The sequence below is a fragment of the Apostichopus japonicus genome, chromosome 9, assembly GCF_037975245.1.
Source record: "Apostichopus japonicus isolate 1M-3 chromosome 9, ASM3797524v1, whole genome shotgun sequence".
In the NCBI taxonomy this organism is placed as follows: Eukaryota; Metazoa; Echinodermata; class Holothuroidea; order Aspidochirotida; family Stichopodidae; genus Apostichopus; species Apostichopus japonicus.
Genome location: NC_092569.1, coordinates 34,132,943 through 34,160,015, shown reverse-complemented (window position 1 = coordinate 34,160,015; position 27,073 = coordinate 34,132,943). Strand labels below are relative to the sequence as shown.

General features: G+C 37.5%; 2 protein-coding genes and 1 long non-coding RNA gene across 5 annotated transcripts; all 3 read left to right on the top strand.

Annotated features, from left to right (window-relative positions):
• On the top strand, positions 1 to 26,601 carry LOC139974212 (uncharacterized). 3 transcript variants are annotated; one of them, XM_071981208.1, is made up of 5 exons: positions 1 to 167; positions 1,613 to 1,861; positions 6,953 to 7,138; positions 7,589 to 7,689; positions 26,502 to 26,601. In XM_071981208.1, exons 1-5 carry the CDS (start codon positions 92 to 94, stop codon positions 26,502 to 26,504), a joined length of 615 nt encoding a protein of 204 aa, XP_071837309.1. In that variant the 5' UTR covers positions 1 to 91; the 3' UTR covers positions 26,505 to 26,601. The 3 variants fall into 3 exon arrangements, with proteins under 3 accessions (XP_071837309.1, XP_071837308.1, XP_071837311.1); XM_071981207.1 differs by lacking the exon at positions 26,502 to 26,601 and adding an exon at positions 10,268 to 11,189; XM_071981210.1 differs by lacking the exons at positions 1,613 to 1,861; positions 26,502 to 26,601 and adding an exon at positions 10,268 to 11,189.
• LOC139973827 (uncharacterized) lies at positions 11,788 to 20,599 on the top strand. Its single transcript, XM_071980701.1, has 8 exons — positions 11,788 to 12,247; positions 14,027 to 14,081; positions 16,725 to 17,477; positions 17,875 to 18,015; positions 18,419 to 18,515; positions 19,191 to 19,345; positions 19,624 to 19,783; positions 20,390 to 20,599. The coding sequence occupies exons 3-8, from the start codon at positions 16,993 to 16,995 to the stop codon at positions 20,597 to 20,599; spliced, it is 1,248 nt and encodes a 415-aa protein (XP_071836802.1). The 5' UTR covers positions 11,788 to 12,247; positions 14,027 to 14,081; positions 16,725 to 16,992.
• Positions 21,372 to 22,948, top strand: LOC139974213 (uncharacterized). The gene is made up of 3 exons (XR_011795422.1): positions 21,372 to 21,393; positions 22,010 to 22,092; positions 22,345 to 22,948. It is a non-coding gene; the product is annotated as an uncharacterized lncRNA (long non-coding RNA).
• Positions 26,602 to 27,073: the final 472 nt, after the last annotated feature.

The following is a 27,073-nucleotide window of genomic DNA, read 5'->3' as shown; positions in this document are numbered from 1 at the left end:
ACACGTATTATCGCGTTAGCTATATCCTCGTTCAAAAGGACAGATTTCCGAAATATCTTGGTCTCGGGGAAACTATATCTGAGAAAGGAGAATGGATATTATCCTGAAATTTCTTCTTTTTATCTCTTTTTCTTCTTTCTCTCCGCTTGCTGGAAGCCAAAACTCGAGTAAGTTTAGCCTACTGAATGTAAATTAGCCACATTAATAATATTTAGATCTTATTCATGAATGTATCTGTTTCCCCACTGAGTTCTTACTCACGTGACACAGTGGAATGATATTGTGATGGTAGGCCCAGAGCTGTATATAGAGATTCTCTATGTACGGCTCTGGGTAGGCCTTTAACAGGACATTTGCAAACTCGTGAAGGACTGATATGTCAATGCAGCTGACTGCTACAAAAAGCATCTTGGAAAACTAGAAACAATCATGGCTACTTTTATGAAATGTCAAGTTATATTTAGCACTACGACTTCATTCCTTCAAGTTCTTATTCTTCTGAAAAAATTGCTTCAATTAACACTATCAATGTTAGATCCATGAATGTGTTACCTTAAAAACTGGCCAATGACTAGGTGTTTTTTTTTATTGCACTGTGGAAGGGTATGGGGGTGCGATGGTAGCCTTGAACCGGACTCGCAAGGGAGAGGCAAACGTTTGTGTTATATACAGCAGGTATAAGATGGCACCACTTCCCCCCCCCCCCCCCATATATTTAGGGAAGTTGTTGGGCAAACCTGCGGGGTTGCATGAGTCTAGTAGTCTGCAATGCTTTAAGTTAAATTACGAGTATACAAAGTAATGAGTATACTCCGTACGAGTACCAGATCTGTTGTTGCTGTTATCGAGTTTGAGTACGAGAACATAATAATGAAGAGTACAAATCAATGAGAGTAGGACTTAACAGTGTGAGTACAGAATAATGGAATCGAAATACCATTACTAATAAACGTACTCGAAAAGTACAAGAATTGGTAATGGGAAGTGGAAGGGGAAACGGTATACCAGTGTATATGTCCATATGCCTGAGATGTTTCAGGAGCTGAATACAAAATATCGCAAAGAAGAAGCCTGATTATTGTATTAATGAATTCTAAATCAGTCACATAAAGATGTCTGAAAGTTTGCACCAATCACGTTAATTAAAGACCTCAATATTGCTATATATTGCTTCACAATGCTGACTTCGTATCATAGGTAGAATGTTGTATGTATCATACGACGATGATGTAGAGCTGTACCTGCCCTGTGCAAGGTACGAAGTTTGCACAAACACTAAGCAGAGGAAGACAGTTTATTGAAAGATTGTTTAGGCATGAGTTCTATCATAGTAAGAAACTTAGTATAGATGGAAAGCAAATATATTTTGGTTTGTCTTAGAGTACCAGCATGTTGGCCTATGTGTCCAGCCTATGCGTCCAGCCTATGCCTATGTGTATAGGTGCTTATTTTCTTATCACCGATGTGTAAATTGATTTAAAAAAATTGTAATATAATTGTATTAATTAATTATAATTGGTATATACTAAACTATCGTGATGATAAACGGTAAACAATGTCAGCCATGAATATTAAAAAAGTGTTAAATATTATAATATTTATATCTGATCAGAATGCGACAAATATACCCAATGTTTCCTCGACGAGGCTTCACTGACGCAGGCTAATGTTGAATGTACAGAGGTAACACGGGGAGGTAATACAGCACCACCGTGTTATGGTTTGCAATCCACGTTGGAATGTGAGTGTGTGGATAAGCGCTACATACGCTCAAACACCAATGATTCTTTCGAATGTAGTCGCAGGCCCACCACAGGCCATATTTCATGGGGAGAAGAACTGGACCAATTGAAGTGTGAAGGTATAAAAATAAAAGTGTTGTGTTTTATATGGGTGTTATTGTTGTGCAACAACCCCTGCACCCAAATTAGTGATTGAACTTCAATTTTCTTGTATATTGATGAGAGGGACTAAAGATTTGTAAGGAAGAGGAAGGGAGGGTATAGAGTGACAGAAGTTGGGGCAGCGGATGCAGGGGAGGGAGGGACGGAAAAATGAGGGAGGGAAGTAGTTTAAATGATACGCATCAACCACAAAATTGCCAGATCCCTGCACAGATATGGAGAAAATGTAGAGAAATAGGAAACCATGAACTGAATTTGTGTTGTTTACTATTAATGTGATGACATTGTGGTGTCATTTAACCAACGAGTAATATAAACCTCTTTCAAATTTCTTACTTGAAATGGGGTACAAAAGGGAGAAGGGAGGTGCGGGAGGGGGGGGGTAGGGTCGGGGATACACGTTTTAAATGGAAGGTTCTCGCCATGGGATAATTCGAATCGTTAACATCCCAAAGTTTAGGCTGAACGTTCTTGTTATGTCGTTGATCAAAATTCTCTATTGAAAGTATCACGTACGTTATGTTAATATATCCGTTACGGTACTGAGTTTGAGAACAAAACAATGATCTGGGTGAATGCCCCCTCCCCCTCGCCCCCAGAAAGCGAAACAAATCCTTAGCCTACCACTTGAGGCTTAATGGTCCAGTCTATGGGCCAGGGGAGAATCAGAGAGAACCCCAAATCCTGCAATGGTTAGATTGAGTAATCTAAAGGCTAGGCCAGTAGGCTGTCCAAAGCCTAAGATGTCGAGGGCCCGCCAGCATACCCGAGTAGTGCAAGATTGTTGCCAGATTGTGTTTTTTCACTGACTTTCCCGGCGGACTGGAGAAGGTCCACTGGCCTCGGATTGAGAACCCCTTGGTGACAACTTAGCCACTGATTCATAGCAGTGAGTTTTGAAACTTGGGTATCCACCGCTAAGCATTCACGTGAGGGCGTTGTGGTTAAGTGGTTAAAGCAGTGGACTTGTGATCTAAGGATTACAGGTTCGAGCCCTGGCCAGATCATTACGTTGTGTCCTTGGGCAAGGCGCTTTATCGCCATTGCCTCTCTTCACCCAAGTGTATAAATGGGGACTTGCTAGGTAACTTGTAAATACAGTTGTTTGCGCGGGTTTGTGGCTGCACCCTATGGGAAGTCCCCCGGGGGACACGTGGTTGTGGTGCATCGTGGTGCCCCAGGAGAGATTGATTGAATTGTGCACACTTTGGTGTGTAGGTGCGACAAGTTACCAATGACCAGGGTTAAGTTGTAAAGTCGTGTGAGAAGGCCTTGGCCCTGAACAAGATTGTAAACCTAAAAATTAAAATTAAATTCATTACATACGGACGGACAACAAACCGTGTCTATATATGGACACGCACACACACACACTAAGTCCACACGCCTTTACGCCATACTGCTTAGGGCTTGGCTACACGCGTTTGTGCGCAAGGACATCCAATTGTGCTCACAGAAAATATGGTCATTCATGTTGTATTGATTAAGAATCAGGTCATTTGGAACTGATTAAGAATCAGGTCATTTGGAATTGTCTATAGGACTTCAGGGGCAGACCAGGCAGTCTGGTCATATTTCACACGAATCGAGTCAAATTCGACCAGTTTTCCTTTAAAAATATCAGAGTGATATAAGCAGATTCCCAAATACAACGGGATACTAAATGGTGAAGGGAAAGAGGGAGAGGGGAGAGTGTATATTGTCTGAGGTGGTCACTATGTGCAGGGATGTACGCACGCTGGGCGGCCCGCCCAGCAATAAAAATTACCGTCCAGCACTGTCTTAAAAATCGTGAATCCCGCCCAGCACTATTTTCATCTAAAATCCCGACATTCCTAACAATATATTCAACATAAATTGGGCCTAGCCTATGCCAAAATCATATACAGACTAATAATGCATCAGTTACGCATGCGAGAAACATTACTTACGGTTCTCAATCGGTCCCTTGTAAAATCTTTTTGAAACAAGCCAATAACTTTTACCAGGTACGTAATTTATTTCACTAAAAAAGTATTAAAAATGTAAATTGTTAGCGAAACTTGTGTATGTGCTTAGCAGTACTTGTGTATGTGCTTAAAAAGCTACACAAGTGCTAGAATTTGGCATCTGAGTTCCTACAAAAATTGAAAAATTTCTCAAAGGGGAGGGGGACATATGGCAAGCCGTTTTAACATTTACCTCTCTATTCTACTTAAGTAAAATTAATTCCACTTAAGTAGAATACAATTAAGCTTAAGTGAAATGAATTGCACTTAGTAGAATTGCATTTTACTTAAGCTTAATTGTATTCCACTTAAGCGGAATTCATATTAGCTTAAGTTCAAACGGTTTTTGTCTATATCGTATTTTACTGAAGTAAAATTCAATTTAGCTTAAGCTTAATTGAATTAAGCTTAAGTAAAATACAATTCTACTTAAGTAAAATACAATTCTACTGAAGTAAAATTCAATTTTACTTAAGTAAAATGCTATTCTACTTAAGCAAAATGGCTTTTCAATTTCCCTTAAGCTAAATTGCATTTTACTTAAGTGAAATAGAATTACGCTTAAGTGAAATGTGATTGGTCAATCTATTTCACTTAAGTGAAATAGAATTACGCTTAAGTGAAATGTGATTGGTCAATCGGTATGCCACTCATTGCGTCACTGTATTGCCGCGAAGTCCGACTTTGTATACTATTATAGATACCGCACCACGTGTTCATTCGCTCAGAAAAGAGGTAAAGGTACCTAACGTAAAGCCTGTTTAAGCATGTAATCATTTACTGTCATCGTTTGTTCTGCCTTTATATAAGATAGCATAATTTAATGTACAGATGGTGTGAAAATAGGGAGGATCGAAGGTGATATAAACCATTTTAGAAAATCTTTGCTTAAATGTTGATTTTACTCCGAACGAGCAGATGGAAGGGTTCAGTATGCTAAACTTGCTCCTCTTCTAGCCCAAAATCTAAACGGTCATTTTATGGAAGTTTGCAAGTGCCATGATAGGCCAAGATCACAGCTATCATGTGGTGGGTAGGATCTGTTTTTACCTCCATGGTAGGATATACCAGATGAAAACTTCCATCTATGCTTTGGCAGGTCTAGAAAGTGACGAGTTTAGTGTGTAAGTCAATGGAACATTTAATTGTGGTGCGAGACCTATAGAGTCACGTTCAAGACGTATTAGTTACGTAACTATTTGCGGCCATTCCCCGATACTGCCATACTTATCCAGCTTTCGTTGTGTATACCACCAAGCAGTGGTACTAGTAGTAGTAGTACCACAAGGCATGGTACCATGTAAACACTTCCCCCAGACCAACCACTTCCCCGCACGAGGTAAATGTTAAAACGGCTTGCCATACGACCGATCCTTCAATTCCACTTATGCTAAGTTGTATTTTACTTCAGTAGAATTGAATTTTACTTAAGTAAAATGCAATTGTGTTCTACTTAGTAAAATACAATTCTACTTAAGTAGAATACAATTTAGCTTAAGTTAAATTCAATTTCACTTAACCCTAAATGTATTCTACTTAAGCAAAATACAATTTTACATAAGTAAACTTCAGTTAGCTTAAGTGAAAAAGAATGACACTTTTACTTAAGCTAAATTCAATGTTACTTAAGTAGAATTGTATTTTACTTAAGTAGAATACAATTAAGCTTACGTGAAATTGAATTTAACTTAAGCTTAAATAAAGTGGTAATTTTACTTACGTGGAATACAATTAAACTTAAGTAAAATGCCATTCTACTTTTTTTCAAATTAATTTCACTTAAGCTTAATTGTATTCTACTTAAGTGGAACTGGTTTAAGTAGAATAACGAGGTAAATGTTAAAACGGCTTGCCATAGGGACCCCTTAGACCCCTCCCCCAGGACGGCGATCAGTAGCTTTCTGGTCACTTCGCCCAACAACCATTTTGCCCAACTGCCATTTCGCCCAACCAGCCGGGTCATTTCGCCCAACCAGCCTGGTCATTTCACCCAACCTTGTTGGTCATTTCGCCCAACCATTGTTTTACTCATATTCAGTCAGAATAATATTACTTTTTCTTTTTCACTAGTTAAATTTGATTTATTTTGGGCTATATTACCTCGTGGTTGGTAAATAAAGTGATGTTCGTTCGATATCGATCGGAGTCTGAGCAGTATTTCGGGTATAATGGGAGGATTACATTACTTTGGAAGTTATTTTATTATACAAACAAAGGGGAATCGGAGTGGAATAATATCACCTTTTCTAGTTTCACTAGTTCAATTTAAAACCAGACGTTATCGGAGGCCTTTTGTTCGTGGTTTATTAATCCACAGCTATTGTTCTGCTTGATGACTTCGGACAAGCGTTTATCAAGTCCGCCAGGCATTAATCAAGGGTATTGTTCACAGCAGTTAGGTGTTTATCTAGTTCTACATAGTGTTAATCTAATGTTATACAAACAAAGGGGAATTGGTCTCCATAAAAACCTATCAAACCTAACCCCTAAAACACTGATCCATCCTACCGACTAACAATTCCCGAACGTTTCCTTATTAAATTGAAAACAATTTAAAATATAAAGCCCGTCCGTAATATTGAAGTATTATATTTAATCAATGTAACCACTGTATCAATGTAACCACGACTTCAACTTTCCTTAATCATTCGGTTCGTATCCCGTAACGTTAACAATTTCCGAACGTTTCCTATCAAACCTATCAAACCTAACCCCTTAAACAATGATCCTTCCTCAAGTTTCCTTAATATTCGGTTCGTATCCTGTAACGTTAACAATTCCCGAACGTTTCCTTAGTAAAGTATAATATTTAATCAAGGTTGGGCGAAATGACCAGGCTGGTTGGGCGAAATGACCAGGCTGGTTGGGCGAAATGACCAGGCTGGTTGGGCGAAATGGTAAGGTTGGGCGAAATGGCAGTTGGGCGAAATGGTTGTTGGGCGAAGTGACCAGCTTCCAATCAGTATACCCGGCACTCAGGAAATCCTGGACACATCCCTGTATTTGTATACCTTAACTCAAACGCTATACCATCATATATCTTCCTTTTCTTTTTGTCAGCCAAGTCGTGCCAATTAAATCTGTCAGATGTGGTAATTAAATCGAATCCACCGATCGATGATGGAATTTCTTACCAGAATGGAACAAAAATAATCTGTTCATGTCCGCAAGGATCCACGTTGAAAGGAGACGACAGTTTTGTGTGTCTCTATGGTAACTGGACGTATGATGAAGAACCATCTTGTGGCAAGTATTATGATACGTGGATTATATCTAAAGTGCTCATTAATGCGAGACCGTATAGCCAGAGTTTGATTCTATTTTATTTATTATTTGGGGTGGGGGGGGGGGGGAGGGCACAAATGTGAGCTAATATATAGCTGTCCTAAGCATGATTTTTCTTAAATGGCAGATAAAGTGATGAAGAAATGTTTGTGTTGACAAATAGCAAGTGTTATGATACGTGGATTATATCTAAAGTATATGCATTAATGTGAGACCGTAGGCAGAATTTTATACTATTTATTTATTATTTCGGGGAGGGGGCTGGTGGAGGGCTAGGGGAGGGCACAGATAGTTGGGAGGGCACAGATAGGAGAGCTGATGCTGTCCAGAGAAGGGGACTTTTGTAAATGGCAGGTAAAGTGATGAAGACATGTTTCAGTTGACGCTTCTAAACCAATTTTTACAATGCAGAGCCTAACACAGCCACAAGTTTCTTCCAGAGTGGTAATATTTTGCTGTACCTGGCCCTACAGACAATCTTGGCACGTATGATCTCATCCAATGTTCTGAATGTAAGTTGAACTACCGCCATTAAAGTCACGAAAATATTACCAACAGCTTATCTCTATTTTGGCGTTATAATATACGTCCAGTAACTGTCTTTGTTAATGAGAAAGAGTTGTGACATTTTGAACCTAGAAGAACCATGGACTTCCTCATTCACTTGGACGAACTAACCTAACCAGCTATAGGCTGGGGCACTGGCGGATCCAAGGGGGGCCAAGGGAGGCCATGGCCCCCCCCCCAAAGGTGAGCCAAAAAGTGTTTCCGAACATCCGCTAAATCATATGATTGGAAATTAAAAAAATCGAGAGGAATAGCAGTGGTAGACTAGTCTAAACCTTTTCGTTTTCTGGTTTAAAATTAAATGCAGAGCTCCCAACTGACCCGCAATTCGCGGGAATTAGACCCGCATTCTAACACCCAAACCCGCTGACCCGCACAAGCGTCCGAAAAAACCGCATTGTAATTGTCAAGTATACATAAAAAAATTTGCATCAAATTTTGACTTAGCAACCATCATTTCTTTAGCATTTAGCATAATAGAGTATAAAACCTCCTTTACAGCATCATTTGAACCTCAAATTAGCCTATATTTCTTTTCATTGGGGCGAGCAGCGAACATTTTCATGCCACGGGAAAGAATGAATTATCACCTACTATTCAATTTATTGATGTTACACACAGAAAAATGCATATTTCTCAGAAAATTTTGGGTGACAAAAGCCTTTCTAAGTGCCACCATTTTACATGTAGGCATCACCAGGATTCCAAAAAAAATCAAAAGGGGAGGGGGACACCCCCTCCCCTTATACCCCTCCCCCAGGACGGCGATTCGTGGCATGGACCAGCATTTGCCTTCTCAAGAGTTGGGAGCTATGTAAATGTATGAGCATGAGGATTACAGTTTAACACCATTTTGCAGTTACAGGCTGGTTGTAAGAAATTTATAACCTATGAGAAATAAAATTTCTTGAGAAAGATGATCCCAACTTTGTTTCATAAATATTTTAGAAAATTACACCTGGGAAACATTTTTTTTAGAAGTAAATTAACATCACCATTGTACACTTTTGTCGCACCAAATTGCATCTGAGGGCATTCAGCAATAGACAATTTTCCAAAGGGGAGGGGGCACCCCCTCCCCAGTGGCGGCGGAACCGGGGGGGGGGCTTGGGGGGCTCAGCCCTCCAATGAAAAAGTTGAGGGGGCAAATGCATGATAAGCCCCCCCCCCCCAATATTTACCAAGGTTCCGAAAGGTGCATCTGCCCATTTTTCAATGCATACTTGTCGATCTGTCCGATGCACACGTAAACTATATAGGTGTAATAATGTTAGTAATTGCTGGGGGACCCTCGGCCCGTCCCCTGGCTATAGACCACATTGTCACCCCAACCGCGTCTTCACACCCCGTGAAAAGTGGAAGAAGTTAGTGTGAGTACCGGAGTACCGGTAAGCGTAACACAACTTCGTCTTAGGCCAATGACTTGCCTCATTTCAGCCAGTTCTCCAACATCCCCTTACTTAGTGGCGGAGCGTCCATATATACAGTCAGGGGCGGATGCCCCCCCCCCCCTGACGGACTCAAATGGACTGCTGGCGCCCTTTTCAGCTTTTCACTACTTTTTTACTTATTCGCGATTATTGACTATTTTATTGCGCTCTCATATACCTATTGACATTTGTCATATTCTGTTGGTGTAATTTTCCGACAAAATGGCGACGACACCTATTTATTCTCCGTTTATCTGCAAATTAGTAAGGCCCGAAAGGGTGATTTCCTGCAATCTAGGGAGTGTCTTTACTCAAAAATTTTCTGACCGCTCCGCGCCAACCTGTGGTGGCGCTCCGCTTAGATAGTGTCGAAAGCGCCCCTACAGACTATTCTTGCCCCCCCCCAACCAATACCCCTAGCTCCGCCACTGCCCTTACTACACTCAAAAACGTCTTTGCGAGTACACTTCGAGTAATAGCTACTCTCTTATTAAAACACCATCGAATATACAAATTACAATGTTTTTACAGACTTTCGTGCAATCTGAGAAATTGCAGGCTTGAGACCCATATTCTAGGGGTAGGTATTCGAAGCATAAAACACTCGGGAAGTGCCGTTTCCGGCCATCTGGGGGTTTGAAAAAACCCAAAATTTTCTTGTACGCTCCCCGCCAACTGATGGTGGCGCTCCGCTTAAATAGTGTCCACACATTAGCCCCCCCCCCAATCATTTTTCCGTTCCGCCGCGCCTGCCCCTCCCCTTAGACCCCTCCCCCATATCACTCTAATTCCACTTTGGCCCCAAACAAACAAAGGCCCTGGATCCGCCAGTGGGCTGGGGTATTGAACTGTTTGTCATGACCAGAACTTTGATACCATTGAATTTGTGAAGATATTTTCATGTTCCTACTGCTTATAAGTTTTGAGGGTGTGTGTTATTGTTAGGTAGACTACATAAAGCTATCTTCTATCAACCTATGTATCAGATATTTACCAAACGCAAATTCTGAGTTACATTATTATGTTACTATATTAGATGGTTATGGTGTATTTACTTCAACTGAACTAATTCTTATTTTTGTTTGTCTTCCAGTGATAGCGACAGCGGTAATTCCAATTTCAGCTATTTAGATGGATCAGCTTCATATAACCAGCAGTCAGTGATGCAAGGCGGTGGTTGGCGGGGGTGCGGGTGGGGGTGGGGAGGGGGTGGTGGTGGCGAGGTGAATGGGGAATTAGTCAACTGTTCTTTATCCGTCTGTTTTAAGGAATAAAAGAAGTAAATTGCGTGTAAATCATTTCTTTGGTCAATTATAAAACTAATTTTGGGGTTGGAGCAAATTAAAGGTCATTTAATTCAAAGTTTCACGATAATGTAAATAATGTTTAATTGCCTTTTACATTCAAAATATTTTTGTTATTATTCGTATGTTAAATATATTCTCAATGACACAGAAAAACATGCCTTAAAGATTTTGAAGAGAGAGAGAGAGATAATACGCATAACTGAAACAACAAAAATAATTTAGAAAGATTTGCCGCAGCCTATCATGACAGACATCTTCTTCATTACAATATCATTTACTTCCTTTGGAAAGCCGACCAACTTAAAATTCATGTAGGCAAGTAATAATTAAATATCGTAAAAGTATAATTTACTACCTTCTATAGGGAATTGATGAACATCTCTGTTGATGTTTGTTTTTATATATGTCCATGATATCTATAGGAAAATTAAACTAAAAAATAATATAAAGTAAGTAATCGTAGCGCACACACACACATGCGTATTGGCATAACAGCTTCACTAATGCTCCATCAAATCTGCAATAGAGATCATTTTAATAACATGCACACTTCGTAATAATAATATTTTTAGTAATCAAAGTCAATTTAGTGAATGTATTACTTGGATCGATTACTGATCGATAACTAGTGTCAGTGTTTGACAAAGATATCATTCATATAGCTGTCAGATTGTTTTTACAATATATATATATATATATATATATATATATATATATATATATATATATATATGTATATATATATTTATATGTATATATATATATATATATATATAAATATATATATATATATATATATATATATATTTATATATATATATATATACATATAAATATATATATATATATACATATATATATATATATACATATATATATATATATATATATATATATTTATATATATATATATATATATATATTTATATATATACATATACATATTGTCCATATGTATTAGTTTAAACTGTGTTATACAGCTAGTTACCTAAAAGATAAACCTACAAAGATTTCTAGTTCACTTCCATTTGCTATTTACGTCATAATAGTTTTAACTAACATATACTAGCTAAATATATGTACGTTTTGATAAAACAAATAAATGAAATGAAAATTTCATTTTTAAACTTGATTGTTTTATAATTTCAAAATGGATATAAATAGTCTGAAGCATGGGCGTCAATCCAAGGGGGGGGGGGGGAACCGTCCCCCCACATTTCGATGGGTGGGGAAAACAATATCAAATGTCCCCCCCCCCATACATTTGGAAAAAGAGTAGTGTATATTTGGTTTGGGCTTACACACAGAAAACAAAAAATACTCATTGAGAGTAAATTTACTTAACAAATGAGTGTCGAAACTATTATTCGTTCACATATTGTGTGTTTGAACGAGCTTGCTTAGGTTTGTGTGAGTATTTGTACCATCATGCTTTAATTTACTCATTCGTCCACGCAAGAAACGTAGAATTAGAGCTTTAGAGGTAATAATACTAGCTTCAAATGATAAAACTATTCGCACATTTAAGTTTACCCTTGACCATGGTAAATTTACTCAATCGCTTCAGAAATGTCTTACAACAACGAGAGTTTAAGTACACGTTCGTGTTTAACTTTACTAGTATTAGAATAATCTCACACGCCGCTTTCAAGGACTACTACTTCGTACGATGAATACGTCACTTTCACGCGCACTACCTTATACCACGCTCACGAAGTTACGGTTACGAAGTTACGAAGTTGTGGTGTTTCGTTAAGCATCTAAGAGTAAGTATTTTATTGAAAAGATGATCCAACAGCACAGGTCATTTTTATATTGATCAACACATTCAGCTACTAGACTGATACGTAAAGTCAGTGACAGTTACTTGCAAGGTTACTTGTAAGTTGTAACGTTAGGATAGCCTACTTGGGCAGCTTTGTCCCGTAGTCTTTGTAGGCTAGGCCTACATCTACGTGTAAGTAGGCATAGACTAGGCGAAAAGAATTGACTAGGCTAGGCATATGCCATCTGAATTGACGTTGTGAACAGCAGTGTGGCAGTTGTTCAACTAAGAAATGACCTGCATATGCTACTACTAGTACTATTGTTCCACTTAGCCGAAAGTTTATGACTGCAATGATATATGTGGTTCTGTGTAGTCCAGCCTTACTTAATCCTAACGAGTAGCAATTTGATTGTGTTTGTGCAGGCCCTAGCCCTGCCAAAGCAGAGTGGGGCGGGGGGGGGGGTATTAACAGTAGGCCCTATAGGGTAATATTGTGAAAGAGATCATACTTGTTATAACTACAGATGTACTGTTAAAAACAAAATAATACTAGGGGCCTAGGGCCTATTATAAGAACAAGTGAACAACCAAATTGCCATGCTACTTGGAAGTTGGAACATCATCTAGGCTACCTTATTAATATTAGCTTAATAGGGTACATGACTCTTAATTTAGTAAAGGTCGGGTGAGAAGCAGAAGTAGCTTATCATTGGGTCAACAGAGGTAGAAATATACTATTTTTAAAATGTGAAAGTCAGGCACTAGACCTAGGCATTTGAAGAAAATTAGGCTTAGCCTATATGCCTAATTTCATTCAAATTATATAGGTCTGCCATTGTTAATACCAACCCCTTAAACTAAAAGCCTTCATTATTCTTGCAGTCACAATAGACCACAGAAGTCAATACACAGGCCGCTTAGTTGAATCACCATTGCTACAAAATCCTTCACTAAATTCATAAGTGTACCAGTATGAAGTAGTTGATCATGATGAACTAGGCTGGATGAAATTTAGTGAGAAACGTACATCAAATGATGAATTGTCATATTCTGATGATAAGGAGGGAAGAATAATAAAATTATTGATGTTAGTCAAAGCTCTGTCATGTCCTTGATGTTATTAACAGATGCTGATCGATGTCTCAGAGTTTTAAAATGCATATAGGCCTAATTTACAGCAGTTAATAGTTTCTCCTACTTTTTGAAGCTTCCTTCTACTTGTTTTTTTATTTTAATTTAATTCAGACTACTTTATTCTTCTCAAAGACTGAAAAAAAATTATAATATTAATGTGAAAATCAACGGACAATGCCATTGCCTAAAATATTCATGAAGTGCTGCAAACGTTGATGAATATTGACTACTTGCAAAAGTCTTACTTTTGTCCTAATTTTGGGCTAAAAAATTCTTCTTTTGTCCTGTTTTATCGAGGATTTTGATCCTATACTTCAACTGTATCATAGACTTTCACCATAGGCCACTTGAAAGCATGCTCTGTTCAACAGGCCATTGTAGCCATCAGTATAGAAAACTGCCTTGAATCATGATTTTGAATTTAAAGCCATTAGTTAAATATAGGCCCATTGATGCTAATGCCTAAATGTGATTTTATAAATGTTTTAGGCCTACATAGAAAGGTGTTACTGGATAATACCAAGTTACATTTAATCAGTCAGTATACTGCTATCGACAGTCTTATCTTTAAATAGCTGGAAAACATATTTCGTACGCTCTTTTTAATGATGTTTTGAAATGAACTGTTTCTTTTTCATTTCAGATTTTCATAAACACTGCAGAACGACAGTCCTGAAAAGGAGCCAAACATACGCAAAGTAAGCATGGCAGAAAATAGGTGGAATTTAAATTACCAATGCCCAAAATGTTCGGTCTTTTGGACAGGAAGGTTCAACAAACTCTTAGAACATTTACACTCCATTCACTCTCATGAGCAAAATTTTTCACTAAGATGCGGGATAAAAAATTGTGAAAAGACTTATGTTAAAATTGATTCATTTAAGAAACATCTGAAAAGGGTGCATAATAATTGTCATTTGGATGAAACACTGGCTATGTCTGAGGAAGCAAACATGCAAATGCATTGCGATCATGAAGATACCAATTCTGAAATGCTAGAATATGATGCAAACATAACAGATCAAAGTTCTCACCTCCAAAATCAACTTGAAAACCAGTATCTATTTCCATATGCAATCCATGTTTTAAAATTGAGAGAAGTTCACAAATTACCTCGGACAATTTTAGATGAAGTTGCTAGTGAATATAATAAACTCTTTGTTTCAAATCTTCTCGACATTGAAAATGCCATAAATACTGATTTAGCTGCAATGGGTGTAAATATAAAAGATTGTCCTAACATTCAGGGAGTATTAAAGGAAAACAAACTTCGTAAAGCCATTGAACACATGGCTAGTGAGAATCATCAACTTCACTTTTGTAGACAACAGTTGAATATGGTGGATCCCCTACAAATTTGTCTTGGATTTGAAGCATCTGGCAAGAAAGAAACATTCGAATATGTTTCTATTTTAGGTACTTTGCAGTCTATGTTGCTAAATGCTGAAATTTTAGCACATGTTATCAATGGACATTCATCTAGGGATCCAGATATTATGATGGACTATTGTGATGGAGCCAAATTTAAATGTAGTAGACTTTTTCAAATTCATTCAACTGCAATTCAAATTCACTTATATGTAGATGATTTTGAGGTTGTAAATCCTCTAGGGACATACACTGGTACCCATAAAGTTAATGCTATGTACATGTTTATTGGAAATGTTGAACCAAAATATCGATCTTCTGTGAACCATATTCAATTAGTTTGGCTTTGCAAAAGTTCATTAATGAAAAAATATGGCTTGGATACAATTATCAAACCCCTCATGGATGATCTAAACATTCTAGAGGAACATGGAATTCAGGTAAATGTTCATGGCGTAGAACACAAATTTTATGGTTCAGTTTGTAGTGTCATAGCAGATAATTTAGCCAGTCATTTCATAGGGGGATTTACAGAATCTTTCTCAGGTTTTCGTGTGTGCAGGTTTTGTATGTGCACATCTGAAAGTCTCAGAAAAAATGAGCTTCATCAAAGTCATATGGAAAGAACAGTCAATGCCCATAAGATTCATGTGAGCAGAGTGCGAAATGACAGCGAAATGTCAACTGCGTATGGTGTGAAGCTGGATTCGCCTTTGAATTCCCTTCATTATTTTCATGTAATTGATGGGCTACCACCAGACATAGCTCATGACTTGTTTGAGGGCGTTTGTCCAAAAATTTTGAGCACTGTGATGACGTCATATGTGCAGACAGGTCAAATTTCTGTTGAAACAATCAATAAGAGGATCAATGATTTTCCATATGCAAGTTTTGACAAATCAAACAAACCCACTACATTATCTTGGTCATGCTCTTCAGTTAAGGTAAGGCAAAAAGCCTGTCAAATGTGGTGCTTGATGCGCCTTTTTTTCTTGATGTTTTCAAATGACATTGAAGAAAAAGATGAAAAGTGGCAACTTTTGCTACATATCATTGACATTGTGGACCTTGTGACTAGTCCTAGTGTGACCAAACAGTCATGTGTTTACCTCAATGGTGTGGTTTTAGATTGCTTAGAGCTGTTTTGTGAGCTATATCCAAATTCACATCTTACACCCAAAATGCATTTTATGACCCACTATGCCAAACAAATGATGCAATTTGGACCTTTATCACATTTTTGGACTTTGAGGTTTGAATCAAAACATTCTTACTTCAAAGATATCTCAAGGGCTACTAAAAATTTAAAAAATATAACATATACCCTGGCAAAGAGACACCAAATATTTCAGAGTATCATTATGTCAACTTCAGATTTGGGAAAAGAGAACACTTTACCGGTACAAGGTGAAATGATCAAGATTGGTGAATTATCACCTGAAATGACACCATTCATTTTGAAAATTACTGGGGAATGTGACGAGGTATATGTCTCAATGTCTGTACATTTGAATGGGGTGAGATATGATTCTGGAGCATGTGTTATCCTGAATGTAGTTGAGAGAATGTGCCAATTTGGCTTAATCAAACTGTGTTTTTTTCACAATTGCGAGTGTTACTTCATTATTCATGAAATGGATACTGAGTGCTTTGATAGGAATTGTCATGCATATGTTGTTGTAGAGTCAAATAGAAAAGTGATCATTCAGAGTAGGAGTTTTCTTGATCACAATGCTTTACCAATGTACAAAGTTGGTACTAAAAGCTATGTAGTAATGAAGTACAAGTTGCATCAAGAGTATGCTGGCCTGTAAGCCATTGTGCACATACTTATCAAAAAGGCGAGGAGACCTTTTGTTGCTTTTTTGCTTGGTATTTTAAGTTTGTGGGTAGCCTTGCAGTACTCTAGCCATAATCAGCACAAACAAGTTTCACATTTTGATACATTTTATATCATTTTTTTTTCTCATCAGGCTGTGCAGTTTCTAAAGCCTCATCTTCTATAAAAAATAAGCATGCCAAAACTTGCCCTAGCTTTTAAAAATGGTACATGTTTTATCATTGCCCTTGAAAAATGCAGCAAAGATAACCTAGATGTTACAGACTGTTTTTTTGAAGGGAAAAACACAATCGTATTTTACAGCTTAATTGGGTTTTCAACATTAATTAACTTTGTCCTAAAAAGAGCGTGTGAAGTAGAAGTTATCATTGTGAACTAAATCAGTATTAAAGAGCAACAACATGTCAACATTTCATATCACCTTCAAAGAACAAAAGCAGGTCTTTGAGGTTCAAGACATATCAACTTTAAAGGAAAAAGTGAGAAGTGAATTTCACATAGATGAGGATATCAGGTTTCAACTTTATGACAAAACATGGGATGATTGGGTAGATGTGGAAATCCATCAGCTACCACAAAGAGGAAAAATCCAAATAATTACCATCCCTCATGAGGATACACTTCCAATAAACTTGACTGACTTAAGCTCAACAAACAGCTTATTTAGTGAAAGTTATAACTTCTCAGATGCTCCAATCCAAATTGAGCCACCTACAAAAAACTTCATAAGTAGTATGATTCAACTTGCACACCAAAAAGAAAGTTGCCAATCAACCTCTCAGGCTGAAGATATCTCTTCAGCTTCAACAAGTTCTAGTCATTCATGGAATGTGGAAGAAGACTGCAGTACCGGAGAGTCAGATGTCAAGAGAAAATGGCTTGAGATGTAAGATACTTAAGTTCCTTTTCTTCAATGTTTTACCCTCAATGGTATGATCAACACCCATGCTATAATTTGAAAACTTTCAAATCTTGAAATAACTTGCCTTTACTTGCTGACCTTTACTTGCTGATAGGATCATTGTAACATATCGAACAGTAACTGTAATGATTGCTTGGAAACAAGACCCAGATGCATCACCGGACATTCTTCTGGGTGTGGTTAAATAACAACCAACAGGAGGAGCTGATGAAGGGGGGAGGGGGTAGAAGGGGAGGATGGCATAGTTAATGAACTAACACGTTCGTGCTACGGCTAAGGATCTGATGGTAGATGTTGGTTTATATAAAATTGCAAAGCTGTGGAGATAACCGGTTTGTTAATCCAAAATATTTCTTCACAGGAAGCAATGGCCAGACAAATTTGCTCTGCCAAGACTGCCAGTTGTGTTGGAGGGAAAGCTCAACGCAGAGAGAATGCCTAACGACAGAGAAAGGAGACAGATAGTCCAAACATTGTTTGATTACATGGCAGGCTTTACAAGGTAAGTTAAAGTAACACTTGTTAATAGTAGATTTACTTCACTGATGCCATCCCTCACTTACCATACCTCACAATTTGTTGGGTTACAAAAGAGGTTGCTAAGTTATGTAGGATATATCTTACCATATTGGTTGTGCAACTGTCAAATTACCTGTTACTCAGGTACAAACAAGTCTACCAAATGGATCATTACTATGGACAAGCTTAATTGTCAAAGCATTTGTTGTTGAATGATGTCAATTATTTATGTGACAGTTACTTTGGTTATGGAGAAATTCACACATAATATCTCAAAATATGTTAACCCAAAGATGTTCATTCAACAGTGGTCACAAATCTTGCAGTGCTTTTCCATTGGTTATTTTCATGTATTGATAGTTGCCCTTTGGTCCATCAACACACAGCTATCCATTGTCAGCTCACTACTCAGAGGCAGTGAGATGCTTATTGGAGAAGTACCCCTTCCTTGGAAAGGAAACCATCCCTGGAGCCCGTCCAGTAGTAAGAGATCACTTTTGAAAATTTGCATAATATGGGTTCAGGGCTGCACACTTGTACTGAAAGGAATTTTGGTGGATTAATGGTGCAGCTCTTCTCTTGATTACCTCGATTACAATGATTAAATAATTGTGACATCCCTATTGTCATTCAAAAGTACAGTAAGAAATTCTTTCTCTGCATATCGTTTTCAAACTTTTTTATATTGAATCTTGGCAGATATTGATTGATTTGTAGAGCAATACCACAAAATTGTTGTAAGAAAATCAATATTTGTAAGATATTTTGGCAGAAAAACTGCTTTAGTTTGACTTTTGACAGCTGATGGATTTCACTCTTAAATTTGAGAAATCCCAACATTGGTTTTGAGCTATATTAATTGGACGATCAAAGTGTAATCGTGATTGATGGCAATTATTAAATAGTTACAACTTTCAGCAATACTATGGAAGTCTGATGAAAACATCTGTTCTTTGTGTAATATTTCTAGAGCTTGGGATATGGTCACTGAAGGTTGAATATTATGGAGTTTTAAATAAACAGGTATATGGAGAGCCAGAGAGAGAGGGAGAGTTGGGGGGGGGTAGGCTTTTGAGGGAAAACATTTGGGAATCCATGTTCAATATTGACTATCCAATATTTTTATGTACAAATTATTATTATTTTTTTTTAAAACAGGAATACTGGAGAATGAAAATAATGGACAAGTTCAGGAATGAGAGAAAGCACATGCCAGTGGAAAAGAAGAGAAAAAGTAGTGGAGTGACACCAGCTAAAGCAGTTGATGATCAACAATTAGTAGATGATACAGCCAGTATTCAGAGGCATAAGAAGTAAGTATGTAGGAAGTAAGTAATTTACTTTTTTGATACGGGCTGAATATGAATCTAATAAATCTTCTGCTTTTTCTTCTGAAAAACAAAACAGAAACACTCTTCTTGCTCATTCTCAACTGTGTCATTTCCATATAGGCATCAGAATGGTAATCAAGGGTTTAAAAATAAAAGAAATCAATCAAGACTTCTTGTTCTAGAAGGACACGGTGGTGCCTTTTGTTTTGCAATGCATGGTTGGTGTGACCTCCATTTCTTTGATATTTGTGTTTCCATAGGTGGATGCAGGAAGAGGCAAGAAGGGCTCGACAAAATGAAGTTAAGATATCACAGATGATGGAGATAACTTTTCAATCAAGAAGAAAATGGATTATCGATGAAAAGCCTACTGTAGCTGAGCTGAAGCGAGAATTTCCTTGTCTGTTTTCACAGAGACAGGTAAACCTTCCTCCTACAAAAGCACAAGTTAAAATTTGCTCCTTGCAACTTCATGATGTGTTTCATACTGTTCTCCATTTCCATTGTTTTTCTTTCTTAATGAAAGTAACATTTCAGCATGCATCATGAAGATAGATATGCTTTTTGGTTCTGATTACTTATGTAACCATGACGTTCATGATCATATCTTTATTGTAACATCCATGTAATTGCTTTCTTTGTCTGGTTGTCAAATATATCATTCTGCAAAACATTTGCATTCTGCAGTTTGCAGTTTGCATTACAGTTCTTGTTGGGATATGCAAACAACATTTTGAAATGGTTTCATATGTTCATTAGTGGAGTAGGGAATGAGATGGTGTTCAATGGCCATACACAGTGGAATATTCTCTTAAATTTATATATTTGCTTCATACTAAGATCAATCTAGACTTCTATTTCTCTATGGCATGGACAGAGGCATGCACAAATGGTTTCATGTCTCCACGCCACCCAAGGAGTGTCAGCCTTTTTTGTCTGTTTTTCATACAAATATGTTTTAATTTTTTATTTTCTCATTACAAATTTGCTTTACTGAAATATGAACTTCTACATTTTGTACAACAGATTCTCATCGAGATGAGGCGAATAACCCCCAGCATTGATGCTTGTCATGCAAAAGATCTTCTGATGAGCAACTTAGAGGCATATGCTAAATATTTAATAGATAGCTGCCAAAGCAAAAAGAATGCTAAAGCGATTGTTAACAACTACAGAGAGGCAATTGCCAACTTAAAGCAGCATTTTGCGTTGGGTCGCTTTTTTCCACCGTTTTAACATGTGCATCGATTTTTTTAGATGTATCAATCATAAAACAGCAAACTAAGATACCATCCAAGTTTCACCCTGCCAAGAGCGTTAATTAGCGAGTAATTAACGATTTATGTCGATAACGAGTAAAAGTGTCCTCGACAAAGTTTTCATATCTCCAAATCCACTAGTTTGAATTCCACCAATCAGTGAATAGTATGTTTATTCATGAGCATTTTGCGTTTGGTCGCCGTTTTCTACTTTTTTGACATGTCCATCGAGTTTTTTACATACATAAAGTCACAAAACAGCAAATTAAGATATTAGCCAAGTTTTTCCCTGCCAAAAACGTTAATTGGCGAGTATTCCACATACAAAATTAATCGCATTCAGTTCCCAAACCCACTAGTTTGAATTCAACCAATCAGAGATGCAGGTTTAGTTATGAGCCGTTGCTAAAAATAGATTCAAGACTTTGCGTTGGTACAACCAGGGAGTTGTTATGCAACTGCCTGGTACAACTGCCATATAGACTGTACACAAATCAAGCGTGGTGTTATATTACGTATCTGTCAATGACGTTCGTAGTGTTTAAATATTCATATTATGGGCGAGGTTTATTGGGTTCCCAACGGAAAATATCTTGGAGAACAACAAAGTTGAAAGTTGCAATTTTTTCGACTTTTATGCCACCATTTGAAGTAAAATATAAATAGATAAGCTAGTTATGTATGTCGTTATGGCATAGTGGAGTCAGTGAGGTTGAGAAAAATCATAGAAAAGGACGCAAAATGCTGCTTTAACCAACGACCAAGCTAAAGGTAATTTTACTTCACTAATGTAGAATATTTATGTATATGAAAAGCTGATTTCCAGCCATAGTGAAATAGGTAAGAGGTTAAAAAGCACATTTAGTTAATGAACTTCTGAAACGACAATGCACCTTATTCCAAATTATCTCTTTCAAAATTGTTAGCATACATGAGGTTGTATGCAAAATGTACTGTACTTAATAGTAACTGATGCATATTTAGTACTATTACCATATGTATAAATGTACAAATAAAAGCTACAAAAATAAGAGGTAAATCATGTTATTGCAGTTGATCGATTATTCTGGCCTGTTGGCAAGGGAGTTTGGGAAGTGTTAGTTCTTTAATGGATTTTTGCAGGATCATTTGGAAGAAACAGTTTTTTTCACAGGATTTTGCACAAGGACTTAAAAATTGACAAATTGGGTTAAATCAAATAGCCAAAAAGTTACAGCATTAAATCTTTATCCACATTTCTTGTTGTGATATTTTGTCCCTTTCTGATATTTGAAATGTCCATGTGCCATTTTTCAAATATTATTAGCACCTCTAAGACGTGGAGCTCTATTGACAAAGGAATGTGTGCGAATACATACTACATTATATTTTATTCAACTTTCTCTAGAAGCAAAGGTCCTCACAGCTCTTGTACTTGTACCGTTCTACTTTAAGGGAGAAAAGCTGTCTTCCTACCTCGTTGGAGATCAGGTATGTTATGATAGCAAAATGCAAACTTGATTCAGGGATTGCTCAACATAAATTGTTGGCTACTTTGTAAAAAATATATTATGCCCACTTTTTTTTAACCAAACACAACATATATTTATGACAATAATGTGGAAAACCATTGATATGTTTAAAAGGGTTGAAGTTGATTCAAGACTAATGATAATTATTTTTATACATTCTTGTGACTGTTTGAAACTTCATTTGTTTTTTTAATTATTTTATCTTCTTCAGGAGGAAGATTCACTTCTTACAGCACACCCAAAAGTTTGTTACAAAGGAGATCTGTACGCCCCTGAAGAAATTGTTGTGCAGGCTGAAAATGTTCTGGTCTGTACTTGCAAATCGATGTTAGATGCTCTTTGTTGTCTAATTTGCACATACTTTGCCTTTGATATGGAGTATCCAAAGGAATGTAAAAATTCCTTGTTGCTGGCAGAAACCATGCTTGGAGCGAAGAATAGAACAACACGAAGTGTACAATCACTTATTCAAAAGGTACTTTCATGTACCTCCAAAGTGTAAAACACCCTCATTTGCTCTAACTTTGATATTGAGTATCAAAGATATGTTAGACTCCATTACTGCTGGCTGAAACAATGATATTAGTCCAGAACAGAAAAAACACAAACTATGCATTTATTGATTCAAAGGACCTTCATATAGCTCTTTAAGCTTTAACTTTAATAGACTAAGAGTTCTATACAATGGAAAACTAATTGAAAGCAAAAAAGTGTAAAAAGTATGGTTATTCTGTTTCTCAAAGTTTAGGTGTATGTTTTCTTCATTTTATTACCAATGCAAAGAAACTTTTGAAAAAAGAAAGGTTTTGACTGTTCTTTTCCATTTTCTTTCATTTAAATGATTTATTCTTCATAAATAATTGCTGCATGGGCTGAAAAAGTTCTGGTCTGCACTTGCAAATCCATGTTTGATGCACTTTAATTCATATATATAATTGTTAACCCTTGCCAATGAATGATCACTATTTCAAGTTTATGTCAACCTTTCCATGATGATATTAAAAGTAAATCACTAAAGTTTCATATTAGAATTTAGTATCATAACAATGTATTTAGTGTCAATACGCAAAACATTGTAACCCTTTGAGATGTACACATGTGCATGGGCGGGAGAAATCTAAAAAGTTTAAAGATGTTTGGTGTTGATTACATCCTAAAGCAGAGTTTTTTGTACTACGAAAACAAATAATCGTTGATGTTTAATTGACTGGAAATCAATGGTGTTTATCGTTCTCGTCATTATATCTGGTCGTTTTATAAGTCATAGTATATATACATAAAGTTAATTAGCCAAAGCATATCTTGCAAAGAAAATTATGTGTCTTTCATGAACGGAAAAGATTGATCAAAGTCATCTGCTTTTTACGTACTTTCAAGGAAGATATCGTTTTAACAAGTCTTAGAATACTTTAACTGTTTTTGAGTACATGTGTTTAGTGTGCCTTCTTTTGTTCTGTTCTGACGCGTTTGATTTGATACGTATTTGTTTCAATAAAACATTGACAAAACTACAATATTTTATCTCAGCTTTCATTTCTTAAGATTACATAAATGGTTAAGTGAATAGTAATTTTACTCATGGCTTGAGTATGTTTATGGTTCGACTAGTAAATTTAAACAAATTTCCTGGTAGTTTTCGGGATGTAACTTTACGAGGCTTATATAGTAACTTTACTACCAACACCATGTAAGCATACTCATAGTGGTCGTAAATTTACTCACATTTGCCTAGTAGAATTGGGGATGTAACTTTACTCGCAATTGGAGTAAATTTCGTTTTCTGTGCACATCTCAGGATTCATATCATCGAATATCACTCAATGTTGCTGAATGGAGAATTCCACCCAGATCTCGTGAGTTGGTACCCTGAGCTCTCCGACAATCTTTAGCTTAGTCTGTCTTTCTTTCGAGGCCAGTTCCAGTCGTCGTCGGTTGAACGGTATAGATAAATATTCAAGTCGATGAATCCAGCGGTACGGGCTATGTTTGGTGAAGTCGAAGCTCTCCTGCGGTTGCTCCTCGTCTCCTCCGCCAGTTCGACGGAAGCCGAGAGATCTTTAAGTGCTTTGAGGCGTTTGAAGACATGGCTACGGAGCACCATGACTCAACAGAGGCTGAACCATGTGATGGTGTGCCATATTCACCGCGAACGTCTAGCCCAGTTGAAACCTAAGGAGTTAGCAGAGAAGTTCGTTGGTTCCTTGGATTACAGACGCCGCATCTTCAGGCGATTCCAGTAGAAAACTAGTGCGCTCCGTCAATATCATAAGAGATAGCACTTCATAGGTAGAGCCAAAGCTTGTACATAGTTGTTGTTTGGTTGTAGATGGTGTTTCACAGACGGCGCCCATTTCCTAATATTGGGGAAATGAAATAGGGAGCATATTCCGTGGCAGCGCATCCCATGTTACCTTGTTGTTGAGTGATACCGGAGTTTACTCCCCAGTGAGAACACTGGGTACATGCAGGGACGTCGGTAGAGGGGGGGGGGTGGGGGTGTCTCACCCCTCAAACTTGGTAAAACTGACGATAGGTGAAAAGTTGGAGCGCGACAGTCGGAATTTCCGACTGTCGCATTCTAGTTTATCTAGGCATATCCATTTATTCCTGTGATTGTGCATGACCTACAAATTGAAAAATTTCTGTCAAAATTGACTCTTAATCAGTCATATTTACCACGTTTCCCTTGTCACTTTGAGGAATTGTATCTCGCGATCCTCCACCGTTACAAAACTTCGTATGATTTTTGAATACTCAAAAAATGCCTAATAGAGTTACCGTCATATGCGTAGGAGCCCAATTTGACTTGGGGGGGGGGGGGGTGTTTGCTGTAACGACTTGCCCGAAAAATATAACCACAATTTTTAGCGCTCCGCGCGCGTTCCACATTTGGACGTGCATATCATACAGGCATGCATCGCTTTTTTACATCGCATGCCGATAACATACAATAATTTTCCGTGTTGTTCCCCTTCCATATTGGTTAGAATTATTGGGGAAGTCGTTACAATATTAATGGTAATAATAATTTAAGCTTATCCACTGAAAAATACGTTGCAAATTATCTTTCTTTCAGTAGGTGCCCAAAAAGTTATCAGCATATTGCCCGAATTTCAAAAAAAAAAAAAATTTGGTTGGGGTGGGGGGTTAATAAGTTTGTGAAATGAGTGCCAGTGGGTACAAATGTATCGAAAAAAAAAGTTCGAAACAAAAGTGCAGTCGCGAAAGATTGGGTATCTGACTGACACTGACCGTATCGTTGACGAGTAGCGCGAGGGTGGGGGAGGGTGGTACAAGGCAGCAGTCGAATTTTCTGGCTTCAAAACTCATCCAGTCGGATTTTTCAGCCACTACACCCCCCCCCCCCCCAATCATCAGGCCTTAGCTACGTACCTGGGTACACGGTGGTTACATAGTACGCACTGACCAGAATTCACCGGATTACCAGATGCAGATCCACCTAGCAACCGATGTAACTTGCGTGAGGACTTCAACGAACAACCACTGATTTATTTTGATGCCTTCATCACTTTAGCCACCATTCACATGGGACCTATTCTAAGTCTGACAATACATGCGCATGTGTGAGGTCCTGAAAATATAATTAAAGTGGTTTGTCTTGCCATGCTTGTTTCAAATTTCATAGAAATGTATTCTCGTAGACCTAGCAATAACATTTAAACTGACCCAGTCCCGTTGGAAGTGTGTCACGGGTGGCATTAAAAGTCATTGGTGGTTTAACATGCTGGCGTATGACGACTTTTGGCCAAATTTGCGCTAAGTTCACTATACGATCTCGGATCTGAGACTGTGCCTTATTAGTTAGTTATTTAATTTATTAATAATGGCGTATAAGGAAATTCACCATTTTGTGGTATGACTCACAGGACGGCAAGTCGAGAAACGCACATGCAGTCGCGGCGGATAGCTTCCTTCGCCTATATGTCCGGGGACATTTCGGGACATCGTTCCTATAGGCTTAAATCTGAGGCCCTGGGGTCATTCCTTGACCGACTTGGTGCAAAATAATGTGCCCATTTCGAAGTAAATTTATTTACAGATTGTTAGTTGTCATGGGTTCGAACAACATATGAGGGGTATTCTATCCTGATACATAGGGCAAAATGGGGCTGGGGTTCCAGTTTGCCGCATCATTTGTCAACTTCCACTGGGTTCTAAAGTTCATGACAATTGGAATCACTAATAAAAGAAATAATCCATTAAGGTCGCATGAGCTTTATAGCAAATTTCCTGAGTGACGAATTTGGTGTGTAGGTGTGACAAGTTACCAATGACCAGGGTTAAGTTTAATTTACTCTTATGTATTTAAGTCAACGGAACTAATTCTTATTTTTGTTTGTCTTCCAGTGATAGCGACAGCGGTAATTCCAATTTCAGCTATTTAGATGGATCAGCTTCATATAACCAGCAGTCAGTGACGCAAGGCGGTGGTTGGCGGGGGTGCGGGTGGGGGTAGGGAGGCGGTGGTGGTGGCGAGGTGAATGGGGAATTAGTCAACTGTTCTTTATCCGTCTGTTTTAAGGAATAAAAGAAGTAAATTGCGTGTAAATCATTTCTTTGGTCAATTATAAAACTAATTTTGGGGTTGGGGCAAATTAAAGGTCATTTAATTCAAAGTTTCACGATAATGTAAATAATGTTTAATTGCCTTTCACATTCAAAATATTTTTGTTATTATACGTATGTTAAGTATATTCTCAATGACACAGAAAAACATGCCTTAAAGATTTTGAAGAGAGAGAGAGAGATAATACGCATAACTGAAACAATAAAAATAATTTAGAAAGATTTGCCGCAGCCTATCATGACAGACATCTTCTTCATTACAATATCATTTACTTCCTTTGGAAAGCCGACCAACTTAAAATTCAATGTAGGCAAGTAATAATTAAATATCGTAAAAGTATAATTTACTACAT

Bases quoted from the DNA above. Each gene is read 5' to 3' on its own strand.
- LOC139974212 (XM_071981208.1), top strand. From the start codon at position 92: ATGGATATTATCCTGAAATTTCTTCTTTTTATCTCTTTTTCTTCTTTC. The intron at 168-1,612 runs GTAAGTTTAGCC...ATATCTGATCAG, and splicing joins TGCTGGAAGCCAAAACTCGA to AATGCGACAAATATACCCAA. The intron at 1,862-6,952 runs GTATAAAAATAA...TCTTTTTGTCAG, and splicing joins GGACCAATTGAAGTGTGAAG to CCAAGTCGTGCCAATTAAAT.
- LOC139973827 (XM_071980701.1), top strand. From the start codon at position 16,993: ATGTCAACATTTCATATCACCTTCAAAGAACAAAAGCAGGTCTTTGAG. The intron at 18,516-19,190 runs GTAAGAGATCAC...TTTTTAAAACAG, and splicing joins TCCCTGGAGCCCGTCCAGTA to GAATACTGGAGAATGAAAAT. The intron at 19,346-19,623 runs GTAAGTATGTAG...GTGTTTCCATAG, and splicing joins AGTATTCAGAGGCATAAGAA to GTGGATGCAGGAAGAGGCAA.